Source organism: Tachysurus vachellii, chromosome 12 (genome assembly GCF_030014155.1).
Source record: "Tachysurus vachellii isolate PV-2020 chromosome 12, HZAU_Pvac_v1, whole genome shotgun sequence".
NCBI classification, from domain to species: domain Eukaryota; kingdom Metazoa; phylum Chordata; class Actinopteri; order Siluriformes; family Bagridae; genus Tachysurus; species Tachysurus vachellii.
In genome coordinates this window covers 18,972,291-18,999,929 of record NC_083471.1, presented here as the reverse complement: position 1 = coordinate 18,999,929, position 27,639 = coordinate 18,972,291, and the positions used below count along the sequence as shown (strand labels likewise).

Here is a 27,639-nt window from a genome sequence, read left to right as displayed (position 1 = left end):
ATGTTTCCCTGAGGATGGGAGAAACACGCTGCAGTAACCTTTACCAAAGCTGCATGAAATACATGACAGAGGCAGACAAAAGGCAGATGCAGGGCATGAGATACAAAGAGAGTGAGAGAGCGAGAGAGCGAGAGAGAGAGAGAGAGAGAGAGAGAGAGAGAGAGAGAGAGAGAGAGAGAACATGGTCCTGACAGAAAATGGAAACCTCTTTTCCCTAGTGGCAGTTGGTGAGTCAGCGAGGGACCGGATATGCGAGGATGAGTGTAATTAGCAAAGCGGCTCTAATGCCAGACCCAGGCGGCGAGAGGAGCAGAGGCTGACAGTATAGCCCTCTGGAGCAGGATGTGCCCTTCACGCGAGTACACAAGTGTCAGCTCAGCATGGGCTGGTACAAAACAAAGCTTGCCATTTAGCATCAGAAATCTGCTGCAAATTGGTTGAGTTCTGAGCCCTTCTTTGCTCTGTTCACTTCTCTGGATTATGTGTAAATAACTTGCACAAGGCAAACATGATATGAAAGGTCAATATAATATAGCCAGAGCTGTATTTGCTTGTCTATAGCTTAATAAATTGCTATCCATCCCACACCTTTCCCTGAGCTTCACTATACTTTTATGTCCTTTGCTTCTTTGTATTTGTAAGTGGATAAAACACAGGTGTATTAACTCAATCTGATCACGCTTAGATGAATTCTCTTTGTGATTTGCTCTACAGCCTCCACTTTTCTTAAAGCATTTTTCATTGCACCTCACATAGATCATAGATGAGCCTTGACCTGGTGTCATTTTAATTTTCTTGTTTTTCATCCCAGGTGACAGCTCATGGATGGGCAAGCCATTGCTGGTTTAATAACACTGAACCCAGAGATGACAAGGCCGTTGATTAATAAAGCAGGTCTTGCTATTGGCGTGTTACTTTAAGGAGATAATTTCACTCTGCTAGGTGATGGGCTACCACTGTGACAGAAAGATAAACACATCCACCTATCACTTGCATCAGTAAAAGGTACTTGGATGCTGTGCATGGCTAATTATAATAATTTATTGTATTCGTGTTTTTGGGAAGACTTCTATTCCTAAACATCCAATTGCTCAACTATTAAAAAAATCACAAATATGTGAAATCCCACTTTTCTGTAGTTCAAAAAAAAAAAGGACTTTCTGTAGTAACTCAGATTGTCTACTCGAGTAATCATCCATGCCTTCTGAGTAATGGTGGGGTTAGAAATTGTCTGACCTATGCTCTGTCAACGTCTTGCTTGCTACAGATACTTTCCCATTGTTCTAGAGAGATTTTTTTTTTCTGTGGGATTTGTAGCATGCCCTAGTTTCACAAGAAATTAGCATGTCTCCTCTTAAGCATGACTCAATTCAAGAGGCATGAGCTGACAGATTGCTATGCAGACTGTTCTACCCTTATGAACGCTCTTCTAACACAGCAGGGCTGCTTGTCAGTGCTCATTTTGGTGGGAAATTTGCAGCACGCTCTGTGATTCTCAGAGAGGTGAAATGCAGATATAGAAGCGCAAGTGATAGTGGAGCCCGAAACACATCTGAGACTGCACTGATGCAAGAGGGTTTCATGCCTTTCATCAGTCAAACTTTGTAACAAGCTAAATGAAATTCCAATTTTGAACAAGTTCTGTATTACAGATTTCTGTGGGGTCCCTGCTCATATACACCTAACTCACAGAGGACTAATTAATAGACTGGCTGAATCATGAGGCTTAAACCATGCAGTGCAATGTACAATGGAAAACTCTCACCTTAGAATTTAATTTAATTTAATTTATTTATTTCAGCCTTAACATTAAAACCACTAAGGTATGGACTCCTCAACACCTCTAAAGGTGTGCTTTGGTATCTGGCACCAAGACGGTAGCAGCTGAAAGATGCGATCCACTCCATGGATCAGCCTTGTTCGTCCAACACATCGCACAGATGATCGATTGGATTGAAATCTGGAGATTTTAAAGGCAGCACCTTGAACTATTTGTCATGCTTGTCTAACTATTTCTGAACAATTTTTGTAACTGCCATTAGGAAATACCATAGCCATGACTGTGGGTGTACTTGGGTTGCAACAATGCCAGGAACTTAGGTTTTCCAGCAGAACATTGTCACTGACTCTGCCAGTTTGCCTTCTTCCTATAGTTGCATCCCAATGCCAGCTCATCCCCAGGTAAGCAACATACACATATACACATCTCAGCCCACTTTCTTCCATTGGTCCAGTTCTGATGCCCATTGTTGGCACTGTTGTATGTGAGCAGCAGCCAGCATGGGTACTCTGCCTGGTCTAAGGCTATGCAGTCCTATATGGCAAGCAGAAATGCACTGTGTGTTGTGACAACAGCACGTTTTCAATCATTTGTGCTATGGTAGTTCTTTTGTGGGATCAAACCAGACAGACTAAACCTTCAATTCCAATGTGCACCAATAACCCTTGAGCACCAATGACCCTGACCGGTTATCTTTCATTGGACCACTTTTGGTTGGTCCTAACCATTGCATACAGGGAACACTCCACAACATATGCCGTTTTGGAGATGCTCTGATCCAGTCATCTGGCCCTTGTCAAAGTCACTTAGATCCTTACGATTGCCCAATTTTCCAGCTCCCAACACACCAATGTCAAGAACTCACTGTTCTCTTGCTGTCTAATATATCTCACAACCTGACAGGTGCCATTGTAACGAAATAATCAATGTTATTCTTTTCACCCATCAGTGGTTTTAATGTTTTGTGGCTGCTTTATGTAGCTACTGTGTATACATACATACATACATACATACATACGCTCCTGGTCATTAATATATATTTTTTTTAAAAACTGTATCGTTGTTAATTGGTAATTAAGGAACTGCTAGGTAAAAAGCTTATTATTTATAATAATAAAAATAATCTTATCTCTAATCTCCCAAATGTTTTTCCTATCAACATCATGGCTCATGTGATTTCTCATGTGATGTCTTTCACTCAATCATGTCATGTCACATGGCTACAGTTCAAGAATAATGAATATTACACTTAAACATGGAAGGCAAATTAAACAAAACACATCATTGTGGAAACATTATTTAGTCAAATTTGCTATGCGCTATTTAATGGAGTCTTTATCGTTGCAAGCTTCCATTGTATTATCCATGGTTGCTTGAAACTCTAACAGTGTGTCTGTGTGAGTGGGTGCAAACAAAGGGTGTGTAGCACCCAGTGTAACACTGATTCCCATCCCTAATTTACAATGAATCATCCATACTGAATCATCCATACTGTATCATCCATACTGAGTCATCAATACTAAATCATCTATAGTGAATCTATATTGGATTACTTATACTAAATCAACTACACATAAACATGCAAACAGATTAATCTATACTGAATCATCTATACTGAATCTTCTACACTGGATCATTTAATATTAAATCACTTATACTGAATCACCTATACTGAATCAACTATAATGTATCACATTAATGTTATCATTACATATAGTATATACCCACACTTGTATTGCTGAATTTTTAATCTGGTATTGACTTTTATTGGCCACTCCAAGCCATCACCTTTTTAATCACCCCTGTCACATACTGGTCATATTCTTGGCCCAGACAGTGAAAGCTGATGCTGTTTTTGTTAGATTCCTCACTCTGTCTGGATTACCGCAAGCCCGACGAGCTCACAGAGCCAGACTTCCATTAGTTCCTGCTGAAGACCAGATTAGCAACTCAGTGCAGCACATATTGAGTTTTGTTCTGGCATGACATCAATCAGGGTGCTGCAATATGCATTTGTCAGATGGTATTCTGATCAAGTTTGCTCAAAGCAGTGATGCCCAAAATTCCCTGTGGGGTCCTCATGGCGCCGGTTATCTCATGGTTTTAACCAGTTCTGGACATTACGTGAATGAGCGCATTATGCATGACATAACACTACTTACAGGACTCAGAACTAATCAGTTAAACACGTGTGGATTTTTGGTTTTGTGAAAAAAAATACAAGCCTATTAAACATAATTTCCTACCTGGTTGTCAAGGGATATGACCTGAGTGCATTCCATATATATATATATATATATATATATATATATATATATATATATATATATATACAATTCAGAGATAGATAAAGAGATATGTTTAGCAGTAGAAATTATTATATATTAATTACTATATATAGACATTTGTTTGCTTAAACTACTTCAGGAAAGACACAAAAGACAATTTAAAGAGAGCGAAGAAATCATTTCAAAATAATTGTGATGGCACAAAACATATCTAATTTGCAACAACCAGCAGAACGCAAAAAAATAAACACTTCCTAGCATTTAATCTCATGATTAATTTCATTTACATTTTCCGAACCATAAGATTTCTAAGACATGGAACAGATTTTGCACCAGATGAATTGTTTTCGGCCTCATGATACGATCATACATTCAACAAAACAAGCCCAAGACAAGCTGTGCGTCTGTCTCACCAATGATTAAGTAACTAATCTCTTGCACACTTTCCCTGAAGCTCCAGGGATACCGTAGCAAACACAAGCACTAAATAATCTTCTGCTGCTTAATATGAGGTACCTCCTGGGTAATTTCCTTGATTTGACTAAAAACAGGTGCTCTTTTATTCTCAGTGGGCAAGAGATCCAAAAACCTGTTGTAAAGCAGGAAGTTCATGAGCACACCTTTAAAGCAAACAAAACAATAGCTCTTTAAGGGTTCTTAGGACAACACAAAGTTTCATAAAGTTACTCTGCTTGATGTCTTCTCTAAATCAGAGAGATTCTTTAAATAGTTATTACTGAATAGTTATTTCATTTATTTGGAACCTTTTCTGACAGAGAAACAAACCTTTAATTGTTTCCTTAAAGGAACAAATGTGCGAGTTATTTAGACTTCTAGATAAAAACCTCTTCCTTTAAGAATGTAGGAATATGCTCTATCCTAGCATTCTGCATAAATCTGTAAGAAAATAATCATTCCAAAAATCTACAAATTATAACATTCATTCATTCAATCATCTTCTACCGCTTATCCGAACTACCTCGGGTCACGGGGAGCCTGTGCCTATCTCAGGCGTCATTGGGCATCAAGGCAGGATACACCCTGGATGGAGTGCCAACCCATCGCAGGGCACACACACACACACTCTCATTCACTCACGCAATCACACACTAGGGACAATTTTCCAGAGATGCCAATCAACCTACCATGCATGTCTTTGGACCGGGGGAGGAAACCGGAGTACCCGGAGGAAACCCCCGATGCACGGGGAGAACATGCAAACTCCACACACACAAGGTGGAGGCGGGAATCGAACCCCGACCCTGGAGGTGTGAGGCGAACGTGCTAACCACTAAGCCACCGTGTCCCCCAAATTATAACATGATAATTATAATTATAAAAATAATTTATAATTATATTTCACTGGCTTGCAGGTTCTGGTAATTAGTTGTTTTGATTTTGGGTTTTTTTTGTTTGCTTTTATACATACATTTTTATGTATTTATACTTGATGCTGATTTAAAAAAAAAAAAAAAACTAAGCCATTGAAACTTCTACGTTACAAAAGTGTTTTTATTCTTAACAATAAAGTTTTCAGGTAGAATTCTTTGAGAATTTGCACATATCTAAGAGTATATTAAGTATGTACAGTTTCATTAGTCTTTATAAAACATTCTTAGGTTTCAAATTCCAAAACAACAGGAAATAAAAATAGATCTAAACAGAGCTTTTTTAAGATCTTACCAAGACTGTGAATATTAGTCAAAGGGAAATTTTACATGACTGAATTATTCTCATGAGTTTTTAAACAACAGCGCAAAATCACATTAACCCGGAAAACAAAATTAAATGCTACCACTGTACTAGCATTCCTCTCTCTTCCACTCCTATTTCTCCTTCTTTCCACTCTTGCCTAATAAAAATGCTCCAAGGATGTTGTACAGGTGGGTGACAAATTAAAGGAAAAGATTGGTGGCTATGTTATGTGTTTTGTTTCTACTTGTTTCTTTAGAATGAAGTGTCACTACAAAAGAATACAAAGCTCTTCTGCCTATTGGGAAACATTTCTGATCTGATGGGAGTGGTCTCTTATAGGATGACTCCACCCCCAAGCACAGGACACAAGGGGACTGGGGCTTACTGAATGGTTTGATGACTAAGATCATGGTGTAATTCATATGCTACGTTCTTCACTGTTCACTGATCTCAACCTTAATGAACTGCTAAGGGTGATTCTGGAGTGACCTGTTAGACAGCTCTTTCGAACAAACACCAATTAAAGGAATATCTTTAAGAAGTATGATTTGAATCTATGCCTAACAACACATTCAATCTGTTCTGTCAGCTCATGGTGGTTTGACACCTTAATAAGTCACATCATATTGGTATTTCTTTAATTTGCCACCCGTCTATCTAAGCAATATGGGCACACAGAGCAGTAAGGCAGAAGAGTCCTCTCTGAAACAAAGTCATATGCACACAGATCTTTACCGACATCTGTTTCTCCATGGAAGTCTATCTGATTAAACTGCCACGTTCAGTCTGCTGTGACTCATTCTCCCATGAGACCATGCTGCTTATCATTCTAGCGTGGTTATGTGTGCCTCTGCGGATCACTCTGCTCTAGCTACTCATCGATACCGCAATCAATGTGAGTAAACGCAAGAGCTTTGCGTATGGTTTCTGTGTTCCCTCACTGTCACATATCACTCGTTGCACTGTTTATCAGTTCAATAGTGTTTATGAATTTGTTTCAACACTCAACTTGATAGCAGTCTCTTTCAGTGGATACTGTGTGGTAATAATTCTATATTTGGTTGAAATCACACTTCAGTTCAATACTGAAATCTTAAGTACTGTTAAACCAATATTCACTGCTTATTAATGTACAACACGCAGATATTTACAACTGTGAATTAAAGACGTAAACTGATACAAACCACACAGCATGAGGTGATCCAAGCAATTCACCAGCAATTCTCCTCCATTTGACATTTTAAAGGCTGCCTTATAAGTTGTGAACTGATGTTGTGATATTAAGCCCAACGTATAATTTTCAGCTTTTGAACATAAGATTGTTACATTTGGTAGATCTCTGCCTTGCAAGAGCCAGAGCCAGTTTCCACATTCTTAGAAAAAAAGGTTCCATCTACCTCCTCCTTGGGCTCTTTGGTGTATTTGGAGGGATTGCTTTTAGAAAAGCTTCTACGCAGATCCCTTTATAGAAAAAAGCATTAAGCATTAAGGCATTAATCATGCAGATGAACCTAATGTGAAATGTATAACATGCTGGATTTTTTTTTCTCCTAGGAATGAAAGAAAAGTCAATTTTCTTATGGACTAATGTTGAATTAACACCACCAGGGTTTAAGTCTCAGATGAACACTTTCATTTCATGTATGTATTAAGCTTCACATAGAGGGACATGATACGCTCTACATAGATGCTAATGTCAACAGTGGGATTTATTAATCACCATCACTCTGCAAAGGTTATTATTGTCTCACTCTGGTATCTCATCTGCTATCTTTGTCTGTATCTTTACAAATGATCTACATTTCATTGTAAACCATGAACAGTGTCTTCTCTGGAATTAAAATTACACAGGCTGAAAGAGAAACGATTTGCTCTAATAATTTACTTATAATAAATATCGGCTCATTTGGATTGCAGGTGTACATGTAACAAAGAAGACTTTTGTTGTGTAAGGAATTTCTTTACATATGCTACAGTTTCTGTTTATTGTTTGTTTTTGTTTAGTTTACATTTTTGTTTGTTTGTTCATCTTTATTTAAGGATGGTCATACTGAGACAAAAAAAAGCCCTGGCAAAGAAGGTATAACAACATTTAACGCAAACTATATTTAGGGAGAGGATATAACAAATAACACTTAGAACAGCAAGGAAAAACAATTCCTTTATACATATATATCTTAAGATCGAATAATGATTAATGAATGATTAGTTTTAGATGTTTGTGTAAGTCACTACATGATGATGAGGCGCTTTGACTAAAAGCTGTCTTATTGACTTTAGATCTCATAGTTTAATGTGTGTGTAAGAACTTAAATGTCACGCTTTTCCTTTGCAGCAATAGAAATAGATAGGAAGGAAGGTATAAAGGTGACAAAAATCCTCTAGTGAATCTGTCTTGACTTTTAATGTTTTTCTAAATATTCAGTACACTGGTGTGTTTCAGGAGGACAGAGCTAAGTTTATCAGCGTTGTCTCTAATGTTGATGTTTATAATGATGCACTACTTCGGAAATACCTTATATTCACTTTGTTTGCCAGTTTATTTGTACAGATCGGTGCTTTTCAGTAAAAGTAAAGCTTGGAGAACATAAAGCGAGCGCTACTAGTCGTAACTGTGAATTTTCAACACCGAGGAACGTTCATTTAACTACACGATGAGCAATTAAAACATCCGGAACAACAGCACTGCTACTGCTACCAGCGACATTAAGCGAAGTGTTTCAGCACCAGCACAAAGGACAGCTCCTCCGCATCAACACCGGACATCTCGCGGTAACGGACTCACCTGTGATGGAGCAAAGATGAGCGGAAACGAGCACAAGGAGCTGCAGGCGGCCCGATTCCGACCTCACATCTCCGAGCCGCCGCATCGCGATTAAAAAACGACCAGAGGTTCACCTTCCGAGAGCGGCTGGCCGCCAGTTTATATTACCGCGCCCGTCCACATCTTCGCGTCTCGCGACGGACCGGCCGCTCGCGCATGACGTCAGGTGGAAGGAGGGGTGGCGTGGGGAGCGATTCCGAGAAGGCTCCTCCTCCCTGCAGTTGGGATTGGATGGTTTTCTCTTTTCGAAGTAGTTCATTGAAGGAGGAAACCTTCAGTCAAACCCGATACGCGGAATTAGAGGAAATTAGCGTGGGTTTGTTGTCGCCGTTGAGCTTCAAGCTTTATCCGTCTTTCAAAAAAAGTTTTTAAAATACTTTTGGTATTGTTTTAAACTTCGTATTTTATTTTTTTCACTCATTTATGATATTAACAAATATAAACGTTTTCTCTTAAAGTTATATAAGAATAAACTTTATATAAAGAGTGTCTACAAAGTGCGTAATAGTGATGTCTTTATTTTAATCATCAACTGATAGTTGCATCGTAGTTGGTAAGTTTATTGTATATAGAAGATAAATGCTGCCCCCTACAGCACAACATGAGGAAAAGGTTATTTGTTTAAATCAGATTACTGGAGTCGCTGAAGCCCGCAGCTCTGTTGGAGTGGACTGATAAAAGGATTTATTACCTTCACACACAAAAAACAGCACATGCCTTACTTTAACAAATTAACGATGTACTGCACAGAGACTAAAAGTAGTTATTTTTATATAAATAACTGTTTATAAATCTGATTGGACCCTGCATCTGGAATTCACACAATTTAAAATATTATTCAATTTTATTATTATTATTATTATTATTATTATTATTATTATTATTATTATATTCACAACTAATATTACCTAGTCATTATAGCCCATAATATTACCTCAGTAGCTGTTTGGTAGCAATTCAGACTTTACTGTCATTAGATATAGGCCTACACATACACATTTTTCCATCTTCAGCAACTGCTTTGCTTTTCCCTGGTCATGGTTGCGGTGTATTCATGGCCTGCCCACTGGATGTAAGTTGAGAATACTGTACATCTTGAATTGGATGTCAGTGCATTGTAAAGCACCATGCCCACATATAATCCTCCATAGGGACCATTTAGAGTAAAGAAATCATCTATTACCATGTATTTGGAATATACAAAGAATCTGGAGAACCTGGAGGAAAATCTACATGGACATGGTGAACATTTACAAAACTCCATACAGAAAATAACCAGAGCTCAGGGTTGAACCTGGGAGCCAGAACTGTGAGGCATCACTGCTGCCTGGTACAACACAGTTCTGCTCTACACCATTACAACAAAAGTCTTGAGATTCGATTAGGATCGTGGTTCCTGAAGAAGTTGACAGTCAAAAGACCAACCTGGGATTTAAATTCTATATGGCATACCCATCACTATTAAGAAAGCACTACCTATTTTCAGAAAGGGAAGATTTTGATCCATTGACTTATGTGTTTTGGTGATAGTATAGCCTCATTTAGCCTTTAGAATATTGGGAGCAAGACCATTTAAGGGGCAAAATGGAACATGTTGGGCTTATGGTTGGTTTAGCTTGTGAGGAAACAGGATCATGCTGAGAGGCCAGCTTGACCAGCATGAACATACTGAGAAATGATGATGAATCCATTCTGGTCTTTTGGCTGAGACATCTAGAAATATCAAGATGAAATCAGGATGGAGAACAGATATTTACAGCAGTACTTTAAATATTTATACAACATATATATAAGACAAGATCCTACCTATCTATACCATTTTGTAGATTTAAATGGAGAATCCTCCAGTTAATTATGGGGTCCCTCAAGGATCAGTTTTAGGACCTCTGCTTTTCTCAATATACATTCATATAAATATCATTAGAGGGCAGGGGATTAGTTTCCATTGTTCAGCTGATTATACCCAGTTATTTATCTCATCAAAAGCAGATGAAATATGTAAATTGTCTAGGATAACCGAGCGTGTTAAAGATATTAAAGATTGGATGACCTGTAATTTTCTATTGTTAAATTCTGAAGTCTTATTTTATACTTAGAAGGCTTCTAAATGTTACTTATAAACTGATAATACTTCTAAATATTACTTATTGGTCCAAATACCAGTACAGAGAAGCTCTCACAATTCAACTTCCATTTAGAGGGATGTACTGTTACTATTAGATCAACATTGAAAGACCTGGGTGTTATATTAAACAGCAACTTTTGAATCATATCGCCCATATTACAAAAACAGCCTTCTTTCACATTAGAAATGTTGCCAAGCTAAGAAACATCCTATCTTTATCTCATGCTAAGAAGCTAGTTCATGCATTCATGACCTCTAGACTGGACTATTGTAATGCATTACTAGATGGTTGTCCTGCATCTTTAATAAATAGGCTACAGTTAGTCCAAAATGCAGTTGCCAGGGTTCTTACCCGGACAAGAAAATATGATCATATATCTCCAATTTTATAATCTCTACACTAGCTACATGTTAAGTTCAGAATTGACTTCAAACTGCTGCTATGTACGTACAAGGTTCTAAATGGTTTAGCTCCCATGTATCTAACCAGTCTTCTAACACGTTACAGTACTCTCTCTGAGATCATAAAACTCAGAACTTCTGATAGTTCCCAGAATATCAAAGGCAATAGCTATAGGCAGTAGATTTTAGTAGTACATTTTCTTATTTCCTAAAATTTGGAATAGCTTTCCTGAAGGCTCAGACACACTTTCCCAGTCTGGGAAATATAGATTAAAAGCTTGCAAGGAGGACTGCACATCCAAAAACCCCAAAAATGTTTGGGTACAGGTGCTGGGCACCAAATAATCAACAAAAAATAAATAAAAAGAAGCCCACACACTGATAAACTGCTCCAATTTTTATCAATTTTAATGGTGCAAATTAAAATAGCACCATTAAAAATATAGATTAAAGACATATCTCTTTAGTCAGGCATACACATATGGTTCCCATAATCTTTTGCTCTAGTACATCTGATCAAATGCACATTATTATCTAGTGTTTGCTAACATTATGAATAGCAGCTATGCTAATTCCTTTCCACTGCTTCTCTTTTTCTACCCATCCCGAGGCATCCAGAGATTGTACCAGCTCCAGCTGTGTTCCGTCTCATAAACATTTTGGACCTTCATTGATATGAGGCCAACCCTGTGAGAAACCTGAGGCATCTATAGATGTACCAGATCCAGTTGGATTCCGCTATGAAGTATTCAGAGATGCCAACTACTAGTGGTCTTTGAGGACAAATCCTCATCATCAATACACAATTGTCAGACTGTATATTTATAATCACACCCTCCAGGTTCACCCAAATGAGGATGGGTTCCCCTTTGAGTCTGGTTCCTCTCAAGGTTTCTTTCTCTTCCATCTAAGGGAGTTTTTCTTTTCCACAGTCACCTCAGACTTGCTCACTGGGGATAAATTCAAACAAAATTAAAATCTAATACTAATCTTTAATTTTAAATTTTAAATCTTTGTATAATATTACGTGTGTATTATGTTTATGTTCTGTAAGCACAATAGAAAACAAACTTGAATTGAATTGAATTTCATAACAGTACATACATTTTAATGTTAATGGTCTAAACATAGAAACAAAAATAGTTTTGCTTTAGTATAGCAGTTGTGACCATTAAGAAATGTTTAGGATTTGTTCTTCATTCATTTTCTACCGCTTATCCGAACTACCTCGGGTCACGGGGAGCCTGTGCCTCTCAGGCGTCATCGGGCATGAAGGCAGGATACACCCTGGACGGAGTGCCAACCCATCGCAGGGCACACACACACACACACTCCTTCACGTATTCACACACTACGGACAATTTTCCAGAGATGCCAATCAACCGACCATGCATGTCTTTGGAACGGGGGAGGAAACCGGAGTACCCGGAGGAAACCCCAGAGGCAAGGGGAGAACATGCAAACTCCACACACACAAGGCGGAGGCTGGAATCGAACTCCCAACCATGGAGGTGTGAGGCAAACATGCTAACCACTAAGCCACCGTGCCCCCCTAGGATTTGTTCTGTATCTATGAAACGTTAAGGTGACATTCAACCAAAAGATGAACTAAAGCTAAGGGTTAATCTACAGTAAATACAAGTTTTGCTTTATTGTCTACATGTACATATGTTAATTATTGTTATTTTTTATCATTATTTATTTATTGTTATTGTTATCTTGCTTAAAAATATATTATAGCTGGTCATGGTTAGATTTGATAATCCTCGTATTACACCTACACACCAAGGCTATTGAAAACAAAACTTTCAAATATTTCAAACCCATTTTAATTCTATGATTCTTGCAAATTTGAACTATAATTTACTTAATTTACTTAATATACTTGAGGTTCTGAATACAGCTTGTTTACATTGAATAGAGCTGTAGTGACCTGAACAGTGTTGAATGTAAGCTGGAAAATGAGTTAGAAGTACAACAGAAGAAGCGTAATGAGGTGTCGTAACTGTGCAGCTGTCGAGGTGAGTTCAACTTTTTCAGGAATTTCATGCTCAGTGTAGCAATCCAACATGTACAGAAAGCAGAGAAATAAATAAATAAATAAGTCTTACATTGCACTGTAACAGGAAAAAAAGATTCAACATTAATGATTGAATTATTCAACATTAATGATTTTCTTGGATGAAGGTACAGTAATAGGGCTTGTAAAGGCTCAGGTAGGATATTTACTATTATTTGACTAGAGAAGCTTTATCTAGTGGCTGTAAATGATACTGTTTCCAGGTCTTTTGCATGGGCCTCACCACTTGTCACAGTAAGACAGAGGAACTCTAGATGCAGCATGAAATATTCCTAAAGTTTCCTCCACCCACAAGAGATTATTGATGTGCTCAGGGCAGCTGTTACTCTCCACCTCTTCATCGTCTGTACTGATGTCACAAGCATATCTGGAGACCCAATACTCCATCGTTTTGGTAGGATTGGAGATGAGAAACATTCTATTCAAACCTACACAGTAACTGTAACTGTCCTACTTATTCCTGCCTGCTTAATATTACTCTCAATGTGATTATGGAAACACTTGGTCAGAGATTGAGGTTGTATATACCAAACGACTATGACAGCATAAAATTAAATATGTAGGGTTTAATTAGAAATGTTAGAAAAACTAAATAACTAGTTTTAAAAAATATATATTGTTTTTAATTATTATAATTTCTAATAATAATTAGAAGGGTGTTGGGTTTAATTAGAGAGGCAAAGTAAGGTGGTGGTTCCCCCAGTTAAAAAAAAATACACAATAAACAACTTTGTTATTTGTAATCCACCTTTTCCATCCCATTTCAATGAATGTTGTTACATAAAATCATTATGAACAAAGGTCTATTTTAGTATCATCCATGTTTAAGATCTATATTCAAATATCAAACTAGTAAAGTGGCTATAAAGCATACAGCTGTAGAAGAGGTTATGTTGAAATCATGGTTGCCAGATTGGAAACTGTTTCCAGATTAATTACAATTTAAAACACTTCCAAATCGCTATACTCTATCCCATACTGTGGATAGATTATGAATTACAACACTTGAGGACATGCTGCTATAAAATTATAATCAACAGCCTACGAGGAAGTTCACAGTACTCACACGTTATTCTCAAGAAACAGACAGATATTGTTAAATTATGATGACATGCTACCAAATAAAATTTACATTTACATTTACAGCATTTGGCAGACGCCCTTATCCAGAGCGACGTACATAAGTGCTTAAATCTCTAACATTGAATACATTAATGCTGGCTCACTAAGTTACATACTTAAGATACCATGAGTTTAAAACATTTGTTCAAAGTTACAATGAAAGTGTCAAAGGTGTGTTTTTTTTTGTTTTGTTTTTTTTTGTTTTTTTTAAATGCAAAAGATAATGAAAGAAGTGCTAGTTGAAGTGTTTCCTGAATAAGTAGGTCTTCAACCGCCGCTTGAAAATAGCCAGTGACTCAGCTGTCCGGACCTCTAGGGGAAGTTCGTTCGTTCCACCACCTTGGTGCCAGTACAGAGAAGAGTCTTGTAGTATACTTGCCTCTTACCCTGAGAGATGGTGGAACCAGTCGAGCAGTGCTGGTAGATCGGAGGGTGCGGGGTGCAGTGCGAGGAGTGATGAGGGCTTTGAGGTAAGAGGGAGCTGGTCCATTTTTGGCTTTGTAGGCCAGCATCAGTGTTTTGAATCTGATGCGTGCAGCTACCGGAAGCCAGTGGAGGGATCGCAGCAGCGGGGTGGTATGAGAGAACTTTGGCAGGTTGAAAACAAGCCGGGCAGCTGCATTTTGTATCATTTGCAGAGGACGGATTGCGTTCATAGGTAGACCTGCCAGCAGTGCATTGCAGTAATCCAGTCTAGAAATGACAAGAGACTGAACAAGTACCTGAGCAGCCTGTGTGGACAGAAATGGTCGAATCCTTCTAATGTTGTAGAGAAGAAACCGACATGAGCGAGTCACATTAGCAACATGAGAGGAAAAGGACAGTTGATTGTCCATGGTTACCCCAAGGTTGCGAGCTGTGGCTGAAGGGGAGATCAGATCGTTGTGCAAGGATATAGCAAGATCATGACCTGGGGATGAATCACCTGGGATGAAGAGCAGCTCAGTTTTGCTAGGATTAAGCTTTAACTGATGAGCAGTCATCCATGATGAAATTTCTGCCAGACATGCAGAGATCCGGTCAGAAGCTGTGGCATCTGTGGGTGGGAAAGAGAAGATAAGTTGTGTATCATCAGCATAGCAGTGGTAAGAGAACCCATGTGAGGAAATAACTTCACCAAGAGAGTGAGTATACAGGGAGAAAAGAAGAGGACCAAGTACTGAGCCTTGTGGGACGCCAGTGGAGAGTCTGCGTGGAGCAGATGTCACTCCCCTCCATGTTACCTGATATGAGCGTCCTTCCAGGTAGGAAGCGAACCATTCCCAAGCTGATCCGCAAATCCCAAGACTCCTGAGGGGGCTAAGAGAGTCTTATGGTTGACCGTATCAAACTCTGCTGAAAGGTCAAGGGGGATAAGGACGAATGAGAGATTGGCTGATCTAGCAGCATGTAGTTTCTCAGAGACATCTAAAAGGGCTGTCTCTGTGGAATGAGCTGCTTTAAAGCCAGACTGGTTGGGGTCTTGGAGGTTGTTCTGTGAGACATAGACAGACAGTTGATTAAAGACAATGCGTTCAAGAATTTTTGAAAGAAACGAGAGAAGTGATACCGGTCTGTAGTTACTGATGTCTGATGGATCCAGAGCAGGTTTCTTCAGAATGGGAATAACCCTTGCTCTCTTGAAGGTAGTTGGTACCTGACCAGATGCTATGGATCTATTGGTGATAGTTGTAATGAAGGGCAGAAGGTCTTGCGGTCCACACCAAAATGAAGCTGATGTGGGCAGGGGGAAAAATAAGCAGTGCAAATGGCAGAATTAATATATAATTTAGAGTTCAATTAGAGACCACTTTCAGAGGCAACAACGTTTAGAGACTGTGGGGTTTTATTTCCAGAGGATGAGGTCAGTTTTGTGACCAAAAAGCTGTCATGGTTTGCCACAGTAGAAGAGAAACCCTATAAATTAGCATTAATACTTTTACTCAGCTTTTGTCAGAACATTTCTTACTTAATGGACACTAAGTGTACCTAAGTATAATTTCTCTCAAGATTAGCAAAATACTTTCACCTCAGCCTATTTTCATTTCCGCTCTGTGAACTCAGTCTTTTTACACAGTTTACCCAATAATTTATGAATCTTTGGACATTTAGCAACATACACACATGAATACATATAAAAAAAAATCAGCAAACGTTTGTAAATTCTGCATACAATTTTAGTGTGGTTTATGGAAACATTTACACACAACTTTACTCAAAGACACATAACTGAGGCTGAATGGCACCCATAAAAGACATAGCACTCCCCACTTATGCAGTCACCCATACACAAGTTAATTGTCCTATTTTAATCGTTTTACAGAATGAGCAACTGATTCAACATTCTGTTAGTGGATTAAAGTATAACAATTACTAAGCTGTTCAAAAATATACAGTATATCTGGCAGTCTGAGCAAACCCCTCAATTTTATGAAAATCTTCAAAGAATCTGGTTTTAACCAATATGACTCAACTCTAAGAAAACAGAAATATATTTTTTATTTTGCATATTCTGCCTGTGCTTTCTGCAAAGATCCACACAGGGTAAAAAGGCACTTTGTACAGTCGGTCTGTCTAAAGATTTGATTTGCTCACACAGTACAGACGTTAACCTAGTGAATTCAGTTTGCAATCATATATTAGGTGTCAAAATGATTATGAAGCTCCTGCACCACAGTTACTCTCTCCACTTGAAAATGTGGGAATATTTGTACTTGTAATCGCAAAAGTAAAGGATAATTTAGTTGAAAAAAGTTTATAGTTTTCAGAGGTTGAGTAGAAAATGTTTTCACCATATATATGAAGGGTTTTCCCCAGGCTGCCACAAATATATCTGAATAAAACTATGGATACATGTTCGTGCTGTAAGAGCACACACACAAAAATAAATGAAACTTTTAGAACACCAAAGGTTTAATTTAGTTTCATATAAAAATATCTAGTAGAACTGTTTAAGAAAAACAGAGGAAATGTGATTGTTGGATACTTGTGCGTGTGCGTGCGTGTGAGTGAGTGAGTAAGAGATAGACAGAGAGTGTGTCTGTCTCTGTCTCTGTGTGTGTGTGTGTGTGTGTGTGTGTGTGTGTGTGTGTGTGTGTGTGTGTGTGTGTGTGTGTGTGTGTGTGTGTGTGTGTGTGTTTATTTAAAGCCCTGCTGCATTATGTGCTTCTCCAAGCACAGTAAACAGTTTGACTTTGGTCGCCTCCACGCGCTCAGGCGGAAGTTTCCGGAGAGAGTCAGCTACAGCTTGAGCAAATGTAAAAAACTCGTCACTGCATCGACGGGATTCTGTGATGGCGCTCAGCTGGGACACCAGAGCCGTACAGTTCACCATTTCCTGGCGCAGAGTCGTTATTTTGTCTACGATATCCTCCCCTTTGGAGAGTCGCTTCCTCTTCTTGACAGGCTGGCTCACTGACGTCACATCCGTGCACGCCGAGTCGTCGTCTTCGTCGCTGCAGGTCGCGTGCTGGACTGCAGACCGCCTCCATTCTCCAGCTTCACTTTTAGGGACGAAGTCGTTCTTCGTGTCTCGGTGTTTAATAAATCCATTAAGCCACGACAACCTCATACAATATTCCGGTTCTTTCTCTTCGTCCGGTCCAGAATCGCAATTTCTGTTCTTTAATCTTTTCTTCAGACGCACAAATTTGTCTCGAATGGCTTTCCATTTCTTCATGCACACCTCCGGATCTTCTCCCAGTCTTTGGCCTATTTCCTTCCAGGACTTCAACATCACGTCACCTTGTTTGTAATGTTTCGAAGAAGGGTCGTATAAGTGCTTATAACGTCGCACTTCTTCTGCTAACTGATCTTCGAACTGCCCCATTCGGTTTATAAGCTGTTTTAGTGCGTTTTAGCTTGAGAGTTTCTTGGGTTCTCGGTTCAACATTTCCGTAAACGCTAACGGATGTGCTTTGACGCTTAACCAATCAGCGCGTACTGACGCAGAGCTCCGCACACGCGCGCGACACACAGAGGAGGTCTTTTGGCGGTCTGTGCGTCGCCGCTATGTGGTGTTCAGAGTCACTGCGTGCGGTACGTGCGTACGTACGCGTTATACGAGGCGTGTGTATGGAAAACGAAAAGGCTCAAAAACAATGGAACGCCAAAGAGCTCATTATTTGCTTGTACTCCTGCGTCGTTGTAGGCTTCAAAACACCATTGTCAATTCTAATTGTCATAGGTAAAGATGCTGGTCAATCATACAAAGAAATTCTAGACAAGATTGTGCCCCCAGCTTTGGGGTAACAGTTTGGGGAGGTCCCACATCTGGGGCGTGTGGGAGCCTAGTGGTTAACGGCAGCCATGTCCAATCTTCTTCACAAAGGGCGGGTGTGGGTTCAGGTTTTCATTCCAACCAAGCAGAAGCCACACCAGAGTCTATTAAAAGCCAAGAACAACTAATTAAAACAGGTGGAATCAGGTGTGGCTGCTGCTTGGTTGGAATGAAAACCTGTACCCACACCGGCCCTTTGTGGATAAGATTGGATATGGCTGGGTTAAGGTGTTGGGCTACCAACGTGTACCAAGGGGAAGGTTGTGAGTTTGATCCCAGGTCCACCAAGCCTGAGCAAGGCCCTTAACCCTCAATTGCTCAGTTATATAACAAAAAAGAGATAATGTAAGTCGCTCTGGATAAGGGCGTCTGCCAAATGCTTGAAAACATTTAGAAAGTTAAGTCAGTGGGATATTGGCTTAGATCTAGCAAATAGTAACATTTTATATTGTTGGCAAGTCAAAAATTGAAATGTATGGAATACGTTATGAAGACGTATTTTTTATTTGTTCATGTGGAGTGATGAGGCTCCATCCCACCTCTCCCAGTATCCTGTTGCTACTGATGATACATTAAATTCGTTTTACATTTTTTAGCCATTAAACTATTATTTTATTGTTTTGAACTTTTTACAGTGCATGAATTTAAATATAATATTTTTCTTTACTTAGTGTAGATTCTTTGAAAATTTAGAACACTTAAGTGTTGTCTCTCTGGGGGAACCCTTAAAGTTTTCTCATGTATAAGAATGTGTTCACTATCAGACAGTGTACATCATGTACAACGATGTGTACGCTATTGGACAATATACATCATATACAACAATGTGTTCAGTATTAGACAGGGTACATCATGTACAACAAAGTGTTCACTATTAGAGTACATCATGTACAACAAAGTGTTCACTATTAGACAGAGTACATCATGTACAACAGTGTTTCACTATCAGACAGTGTACATCATGTACAACAGTGTTTCACTATCAGACTGTACATCATGTACAACAGTGTTTCACTATCAGACAGTGTACATCATGTACAACAGTATTTCACTATCAGACAGTATACATCATGTACAACAGTGTTTCACTATCAGACAGTGTACATCATGTACAACAGTGTTTCACTATCAGACAGTATACATCATCTAAAACAGTGTGTTCACTATCAGACAGTGTACATCATGTACAACAGTGTTTCATTATCAGAGTGTACATACTGTACAACAGTGTTTCACTATCAGACAGTGTACATCATGTACAACAGTGTTTCACTATCAGACAGTGTACATCATGTACAACAGTGTTTCACTATCAGACAGTGTACACCATGTACAACAGTGTTTCACTATCACAGTGTACATCATGTACAACAGTGTTTCACTATCAGACAGTATACATCATGTACAACAGTGTTTCACTATCAGACAGTGTACATCATGTACAACAGTGTTTCACTATCAGACAGTGTACATCATGTACAACAGTGTTTCACTATCAGACAGTGTACATCATGTACAACAGTGTTTCACTATCAGACAGTACACACCATGTACAACAGTGTTTCACTATCACAGTGTACATCATGTACAACAGTGTTTCACTATCAGACAGTGTACATCATGTACAACAGTGTTTCACTATCAGACAGTGTACATCATGTACAACAGTGTTTCACTATCAGACAGTATACATCATCTAAAACAGTGTGTTCACTATCAGACAGTGTACATCATGTACAACAGTGTTTCACTATCAGACAGTATACATCATCTAAAACAGTGTGTTCACTATCAGTCAGTGTACATCATGTACAACAGTGTTTCATTATCAGAGTGTACATCATGTACAACAGTGTTTCACTATCAGACAGTGTACATCATGTACAACAGTGTGTTCACTATCAGACAGTGTACACCATGTACAACAGTGTTTCACTATCACAGTGTACATCATGTACAACAGTGTTTCACTATCAGACAGTATACATCATGTACAACAGTGTTTCACTATCAGACAGTGTACATCATGTACAACAGTGTTTCACTATCAGACAGTATACATCATCTAAAACAGTGTGTTCACTATCAGACAGTGTACATCATGTACAACAGTGTTTCATTATCAGAGTGTACATCATGTACAACAGTGTTTCACTATCAGACAGTGTACATCATATACAACAGTGGGTTCACTACTAGACAGTGTACATCATGTACAACAGTATTTCACTATCAGACAGTGTACATCATGTACAACAGTGTTTCACTATCAGAAAGGCTTCAATGTCAAACCTTAGTGTGCTTGGAATCCTTAATGAAAAATGAAGACCTCAATGTGAACACTCATGGACACTCACTAAGTTACATTCATTTTTGCTTCCACAGTTTCTCAGCTGTCCACTAGAGAGCAGCAAAAGACCTTTCTGTGTCCTTTTTCACATATTTTATTTCTTCATATATTTGCTTTATATACATAGTAAAGCAGTTCTGGTTTCCAAAAACATTCTTGTACAGAGTCAGGTGGTCCATGACCAACTGCATTCCTAATTTCCTAGGACTGTGGAAATGTTTCCAAACTGTTTAAGTCGAGACACTGTTGGACTTGCTGGACTGTCAGTGCAGCATTTGTCACTATTGATTTTTTCTTATATTTTATTTATCAAGTTTGAAGTTATGGTTAATTTTAATAGAATCAAAGTCCTTACCTGGTGTATCTGCTTTTGGCAGATCAATCAAAGCCTTGCTAAATACAAAATAGACAGGAAAACTTGGATAAATTGAACATTTCTTTTTGAGATGTCACCCTAATGTTTGATGATACTATAGGTTCTGTGAAACCTGAAGGTCTTGTTATTTGCCTCATGTTTATTAGTTTGTTAGTACCATCTAAAAGACTGTATGTTATTATTTGAAGGACATGACGTTTCTCACTCTTATCCAAGCTACAATCCATCCTGATTGCTTCCCCACAAAGGCTGTTCTTAAGTCTAACTTAAGATCATTGGCAGCTCAAAGGATGGATGATATTTTTTCTTACATTGCCTCTTAAAGTAATGCAAATCCAGGTTAATAATTCACTTGGTTTATTTGACCTATTTTCAGTTTATAAGTACGTATAATTTACATTATTTCTAATAAGTTCTAAGTGTGTAAGTCAGAATAACAGTTATATTATCACTGATTATATGCTAAGTGTAAACTTTGAGGACCACCCACACAAGCAATTCCAGCAATCAGTCTCTTGTATATTCACACATACATCCTTCCATAAATACACAAAGCCTTTTATCTGTATACCTCCAGCATGTTGTATGTCTGCATATTTTTTTTTCCATCTGTTAAATTCTTGTAATCATTAAGAAGCTTCTTGTAATCACATCACAAATATAATACATTTTATCTGCAAAAAATCAAAACTAGTATGTGATTCCTACTTACTCTAAAAATACCAAAACATACACTAAAAAAGGATTAATCCAACTAGGTTCATTTAAATCACACCAGAAAATAGTGATGAAATTATGATATGTACATTAAGGAAAACTATATACTATGTACTTTACCTTACTTTCTGGAAATATGTGGGCAGATTTGATGATCCAGCACTAATGGGAGTTTACATAGGACATTTTCAACACAGTCACTTCCCATAACTTCCTCTAAGCATATACAGATGTGGAGTGATATATTTATTGCAGACGCAAAGGCATTCTGAGAAAACCTAAGCCTTGACCTCTACAAGCCTTGATCTATACCCAATAAGTTGGGTCTGAAAATTTTAAACTTATAAGCATGACACAATTCCTATAAAAATACATGCTTAGGGATGTCAGAGTTAATGTTCATACCCTACATCTTTTTTCATGGGAAGTTAAAATCCTTCTGCATCTTACTTGCATTTTTTTGCAAATTTGCACTTTTTCAAGTTCAATATAAGTACGCTCATGAGACACTTTATTAGGATCAGCAGCACAACTGATCATTCAAGCAGTTATCCAGTTTAATAGCAGTGCAATACAAATCACAAACTGAGATAACCACCCTTTAAAAATGTCTTGAGAAGAAAAGCATCAGGATGTCAAAATATGAAGCGGACGGGTTACAACAGTAGAAAACCGCATCAGGTTTCACTTCTGTCTGTGAAAAAGAAAAATCTTCTAGAGTGGGCACATATTCATTGCAACTGGGCAGCTGAAGATTGATTAGAAAATGTTAGAAAATGTTGACTAGTCTGATAAATAATGACATGCATGTGATAAGATCAGAAGCACAAGTCCATGGATCCACCTAACCTATTGTGAACAGTTCATCCTATTGTTGAATTGTTGCTAAACGTCTTTTATGGCCACAGTGTACCCATATTCTAATAATCCCACATAAATATGTTCAATTTCCCAAATCCACATTTTGTGGAATCCATGCCATGAAAAATCGGGGCTGTTCTGAGGGCAAAGGGAATCCTACCTAGTATTAGTAAGATGTTCCTAATAATGTGGCTGTTGAGTGAATAACAACAATGACAGGCCAAGTAATTTAAATAGTTGCATGTTGTCGTGATTTACTTCTAGGTGTCAATTGATGCCTCTTTCTATATCATTTGCACTGATCTTTAGTTGTATTTCATACACAGTAGGATTTCTCTATCTCTCTTTTTCTTCCTATATAGCTCTGATGTTCTATATTTATATAAATTTCTTGTTAGCATTTCTAATCATTATTTTTGAAGACATTAGATACCAGTAAGATTTAAACCCTTATGTTAGACTGTCTAAAACAGCTGGTCTTTGAAAACATTCCAACATCTTCATCTGAAAAGATTTCAACAGGCTTCGAACCTGTTTTCGCCTCTGAGTCATAAACACATGAAGGAAATAAAAGTGATGACTTTTAAATGATAGATTTTTTTTTCTGAAATTAAGCTTACACTATGGGTTATGGCAAAACTGCAAGGTTAGTCAGAGGAAGAGAAACTCATGTGACGTGGCTAACTTGGAAGAGGCAGTGAGATATTTTACTGGAGATCAGATGCTTTTTAGTGAGTCATATTCTGTAATAAAATTCAGGGAATGTATCTTAAATCATAAATGCCTGTATCCCTCCCTGATATTACGGGCATATAAACACTCAAATTGAAATCTGAATTCTTTAGCCCACATTAAATTCATAAGTTAAGGCTTTCTTCTTTTATAACCACTTCTTGTAGCTTCATGTCAGTTCACAATGTGGCAAAGAAGTTAAATAAAATTTTGTTCTTTTCCCTTTTCAGCATAAAGCATGATATAATGTGTCACCCAGTCAAGATTATCTATGATTGTAGTTCTAGCAGTTAAGTAAATGAAGTACAACAACACTGGAACTAATTTCCTTTAATGCCTTGAACCCACTTTCCATTCCTTCCCATGAATGTAAATATCAGGCTGCCTAAATCTATATAAGTTTTTTTTATAAGCACTACATGTTTTTTTTTTGCCTGTTTTTTTATTGTAAAAGATTTTCTCTACAAAGACTGACATGAAGCACTTATAGCCAAAGACAGGTAGTCCAGCCTGGAACAGGGTTTTCTCAGCCATATAAAAAATACTAATGTTATTCCCTTCTATTATTGCACCTTTAAAACATTTTGAGAGCATCTCATTATTTACGTGTGAATTCCTACATTATATCTAACACAGTCTTACCAAGTAAAGAGAATTTCTTTATAGTCATATTCATAGAGAGCCATGTAAATGTATAATTACTGACCAGTAGAAACATTCCTTTAGACTGTGAATGAGATATTATTGCCAACCTGTCCTGAAAAGGCTTTGACACTAATCCATACACAAGTAGTTCAATAGCTCAAAATGAGACGGTTGCTGGTAACATTTCCTGAACCAAAAGCACTGTGATTATGTATTTGTTTAGTCCAGCATAGATTACCATGAGTGTGTTATATAATTTTCACACTAGCTAAACAATGCTGGCAGCGACAGCCTGACCAGACACAACAGAAGGCACATTTTATACAACGCTGATGCAGTATTTTTTCTTTATCAATGAAAAAGTAGATACAAAGTAAAGTTGGAAATAAGATTTATATGTTGTGTATAGTAAGGATAATATGTATACATCTTTGCTCATTTTCTGAAGAGAAACAGATCAAAATGTGTGACAGAGAAGAAGAAACTAGGACAGCTTACATAATTTTTATCTATGTAAACACATACACATATATTTGTGAGACTGTGAGTAAGGTGTTTTGAATGATGAGAACCGATCCCCTAAATTCTTTCTGCTCATTTAGCTCTTGTAAACACAGTCTCGTATAGGTATATACGCTTTTAAATGTATGCTGTATTTTTACCTTTATATCCCCCCAAGTCAGCATTGCTGTCTAATATTTCAGGAGGTTGTTTTATATCTCTGCATGGGTTGGTGTGTGATCCTTATTATAGCATTTGTCTTGGCCTTGACTGCTTCGTCTCTAAGGACAGTAACAAGTTCCATATGTGAGGTTAAGCTGATTCTTCCCCCCCACAAAAACACAGAAATGTTTTGCTCGATTCTGCAAAAGCAACTGAGCGCCATGGCACACCTCGTTTAGTATGCAACAAGGCCGCCTCTGTTATATGCTGGGCAACAAGCCAAACTATCCCACCTAATACATTAATACAGCCGCTGGCTGAGTGTGAAAAAAGGTACTTTGGTCGTGTTTAGGCACCATTGTTTTGGTGAAAGTCACGCACCCCCAAGTGCTTAGGGTCAGTTGTGCTTGATTTGTAAGCCAGGACATTGACCCACACTTCAAGGGAAAAAGGCTATTGGTTTCCTCTTTCCAAACAGGAAAAAACAACAGAGAGTAAGTCTGAGGATGTTCAGTTTCTTAATCACTTGCAGAGGGGGAGAACCACTCAACTCAGAACCACTCCACTCAGTCAACATGGGGGTGGACATGGCATTAAGTCTTTGGCGTGTTTGTTGCTGTGTTTGTAGAAGGAGAATGTGATGTGAAGCCTGAAGCATTCCCAAGTCGCTTGGCACAAGCTCTGGGTTGTTTGTTGTCCACTTGGGAGGTGGCTTTAACAGAAGAGGAAGAGGGCAAGCAAAGGGAAGACAGTGTTTGGCATGCACTGTGGATAAAATGCCAAAAACGTTCAAATGACAAAATATTTACCTGATGGCTTAAGTATAAATTGTATATTCTTGAACAAGAAAACTAAAGGCATTGTTGCTTTTCCAAATATCTTAAGCACTATGACATTTTTACAGTCAAGCAATTTTTCAAGATATCAAAGGTATCAAAACATTTTATCTACGATAGTTCAAATGGATTCAAAGCAAAATCATCCTCATAAGATCATTTGAACTTTACTTAGGTACAGTAACTCTAACTCCTAGGATATTTTAGCTCAAAACCCAGTTGTCTGTACTGGTAGGTTATGATTTGGCTGTAGATACAGTATGCCTTATAACTATGATCAAAGACAATGATCCTCAGGTTTACCTTTAAATCAACACAGTTGTATGTTTTCATCACATGTGGACCTCTATAAAAGAACTAATCTCAGCTTCTTTTAGTGCACTAAAAATTGGGCTGAGAAAAAGAGAACTCTTTGCATTCACACCTGGTCTTGAATGTGCACTTGGCTCACTTGCTGGTTTTCTTTAGCTTTTATGAGTCCTTAGTCTATTTCCCATTCTCAGATGTTACTTTTGAATTGAGACCAACAAACACTTACATTTGTGGATAATTTCTTCCGGAGCAGTATGCCTGCAACTACATTTGCCATGTACTTCATATTAGTATTACACAAAAATAATAAAAATGGAATAAAAGAATTTTTCAAATAACCATGTTCTGTCATTTTATATAGTTCTTGTTGAACTTCTTGGCCTTTTTTTTTTTTTCTTCAGAAAACTGTTCCAACATTTTTGTGTTACATGAATGAGTTGTAATCCTTACTACAACTATCAAAGAGAGCCTTTGTGTTATCCTCTGACCACACAACTTAATAAGAACAATAACTTTTACATTTGTTAGCTCAGCTCAGCTGTAACGTGACCTGAACAATGTAGAAGACAATTAGAGGATCAAAATGATTTAAAAAAAAACCCTTTTGAGAAGTGTGCTGGGCGTGATTCATACGAAAACACAAAGAAAACTTGAAATGAACCATCCTCAGACCACCTCCCAAGACGGTATGATTTTGGCTAGATTTTGGGGGTCTGTGTTCTTCTGAAAACTTCACATATGGCCCAGATAGAGGGCACAGAGTCCACTTAAATTAAAACAAGCTGAATGTGCAAATAAATACCTTAGGTCTTTAGACCTGAACCCCATTGAAATCCACAGTAGTTCATGATTTGTTAAGATGTTACAAAAAAGTATATTGAAAACACTGGATTAATTCAAATCATAATTTTTTGTAGTTAAAAATACTGTCAATTAGCAAAGCCAGAGGAAATGACGCTGAGGCAGAACCCAACAGCTTTACTAACCATTGTTAAGACAGTACCCTGTGTCTCTGTTAACGCTCACTTGAATTGCAGCTGAATTGCAAACTTGAACTCTACTCTATTAAGTGCTCTGACCCGGTGTCTCTTGGAACATTAAGTATTAGCATCATGATGAAGTCAGATCTGCCAAAACCTTTGCGTCATAGTAAAAATAACAAGTGGTACATTTGAGTAAACATAAATATGGAAAAACAGACAGACAGACACACGTACAAACCCAGGAAAATTCTACTCGAAATCACTGCAGTGTAAATCCTTTAAATGTGTAGCCTGTGCAACAACTCAAACAGCTTTGTAAACACACATGACAAAACTGGATATATGACAATATATTTAACACTGGTCTAAGTTCAAATACTGTAGAAATCATATGACAGAACTATTAGTTCTGTAAAGTACATTTTTCTTCTAATGATTACAACAACCCATTAGAATGGAACAAAATGTTTCAGGAGTTATGGGAAATATTTGTTTTCTTAGCTCTTTCCAAGACTACAGGGAGAGAACATCTGTGCCTGATGGATGTGAAAAACACTACCAGGAATGAGCCACAAACCTACAAAGAGGCA

The 27,639-nt window shown here is 38.0% G+C and overlaps 2 protein-coding genes and 1 pseudogene across 2 annotated transcripts in view; all 3 read right to left on the bottom strand.

Annotated features, from left to right (window-relative positions):
• tmem8b (transmembrane protein 8B) overlaps positions 1-8,716 on the bottom strand; it is a 124,821-nt gene extending 116,105 nt beyond the window's left edge. Inside the window, exon 1 of the mRNA XM_060884259.1 lies at positions 8,549-8,716. Coding sequence (XP_060740242.1) covers positions 8,549-8,633 — 85 coding nt within the window. The 5' untranslated portion in view covers positions 8,634-8,716. The remainder of the gene's footprint in view (positions 1-8,548) is intronic.
• Positions 8,717-13,858: 5,142 nt separating this feature from the next.
• On the bottom strand, positions 13,859-16,049 carry LOC132855199 (uncharacterized; annotated as a pseudogene).
• A 74-nt stretch (positions 16,050-16,123) lies between these two features.
• LOC132855200 (uncharacterized) lies at positions 16,124-18,346 on the bottom strand. The gene has a single exon (XM_060883986.1). The coding sequence runs from the start codon at positions 18,122-18,124 to the stop codon at positions 17,438-17,440; it is 687 nt and encodes a 228-aa protein (XP_060739969.1). The 5' UTR covers positions 18,125-18,346; the 3' UTR covers positions 16,124-17,437.
• Between the last annotated feature and the right edge of the window lie 9,293 nt (positions 18,347-27,639).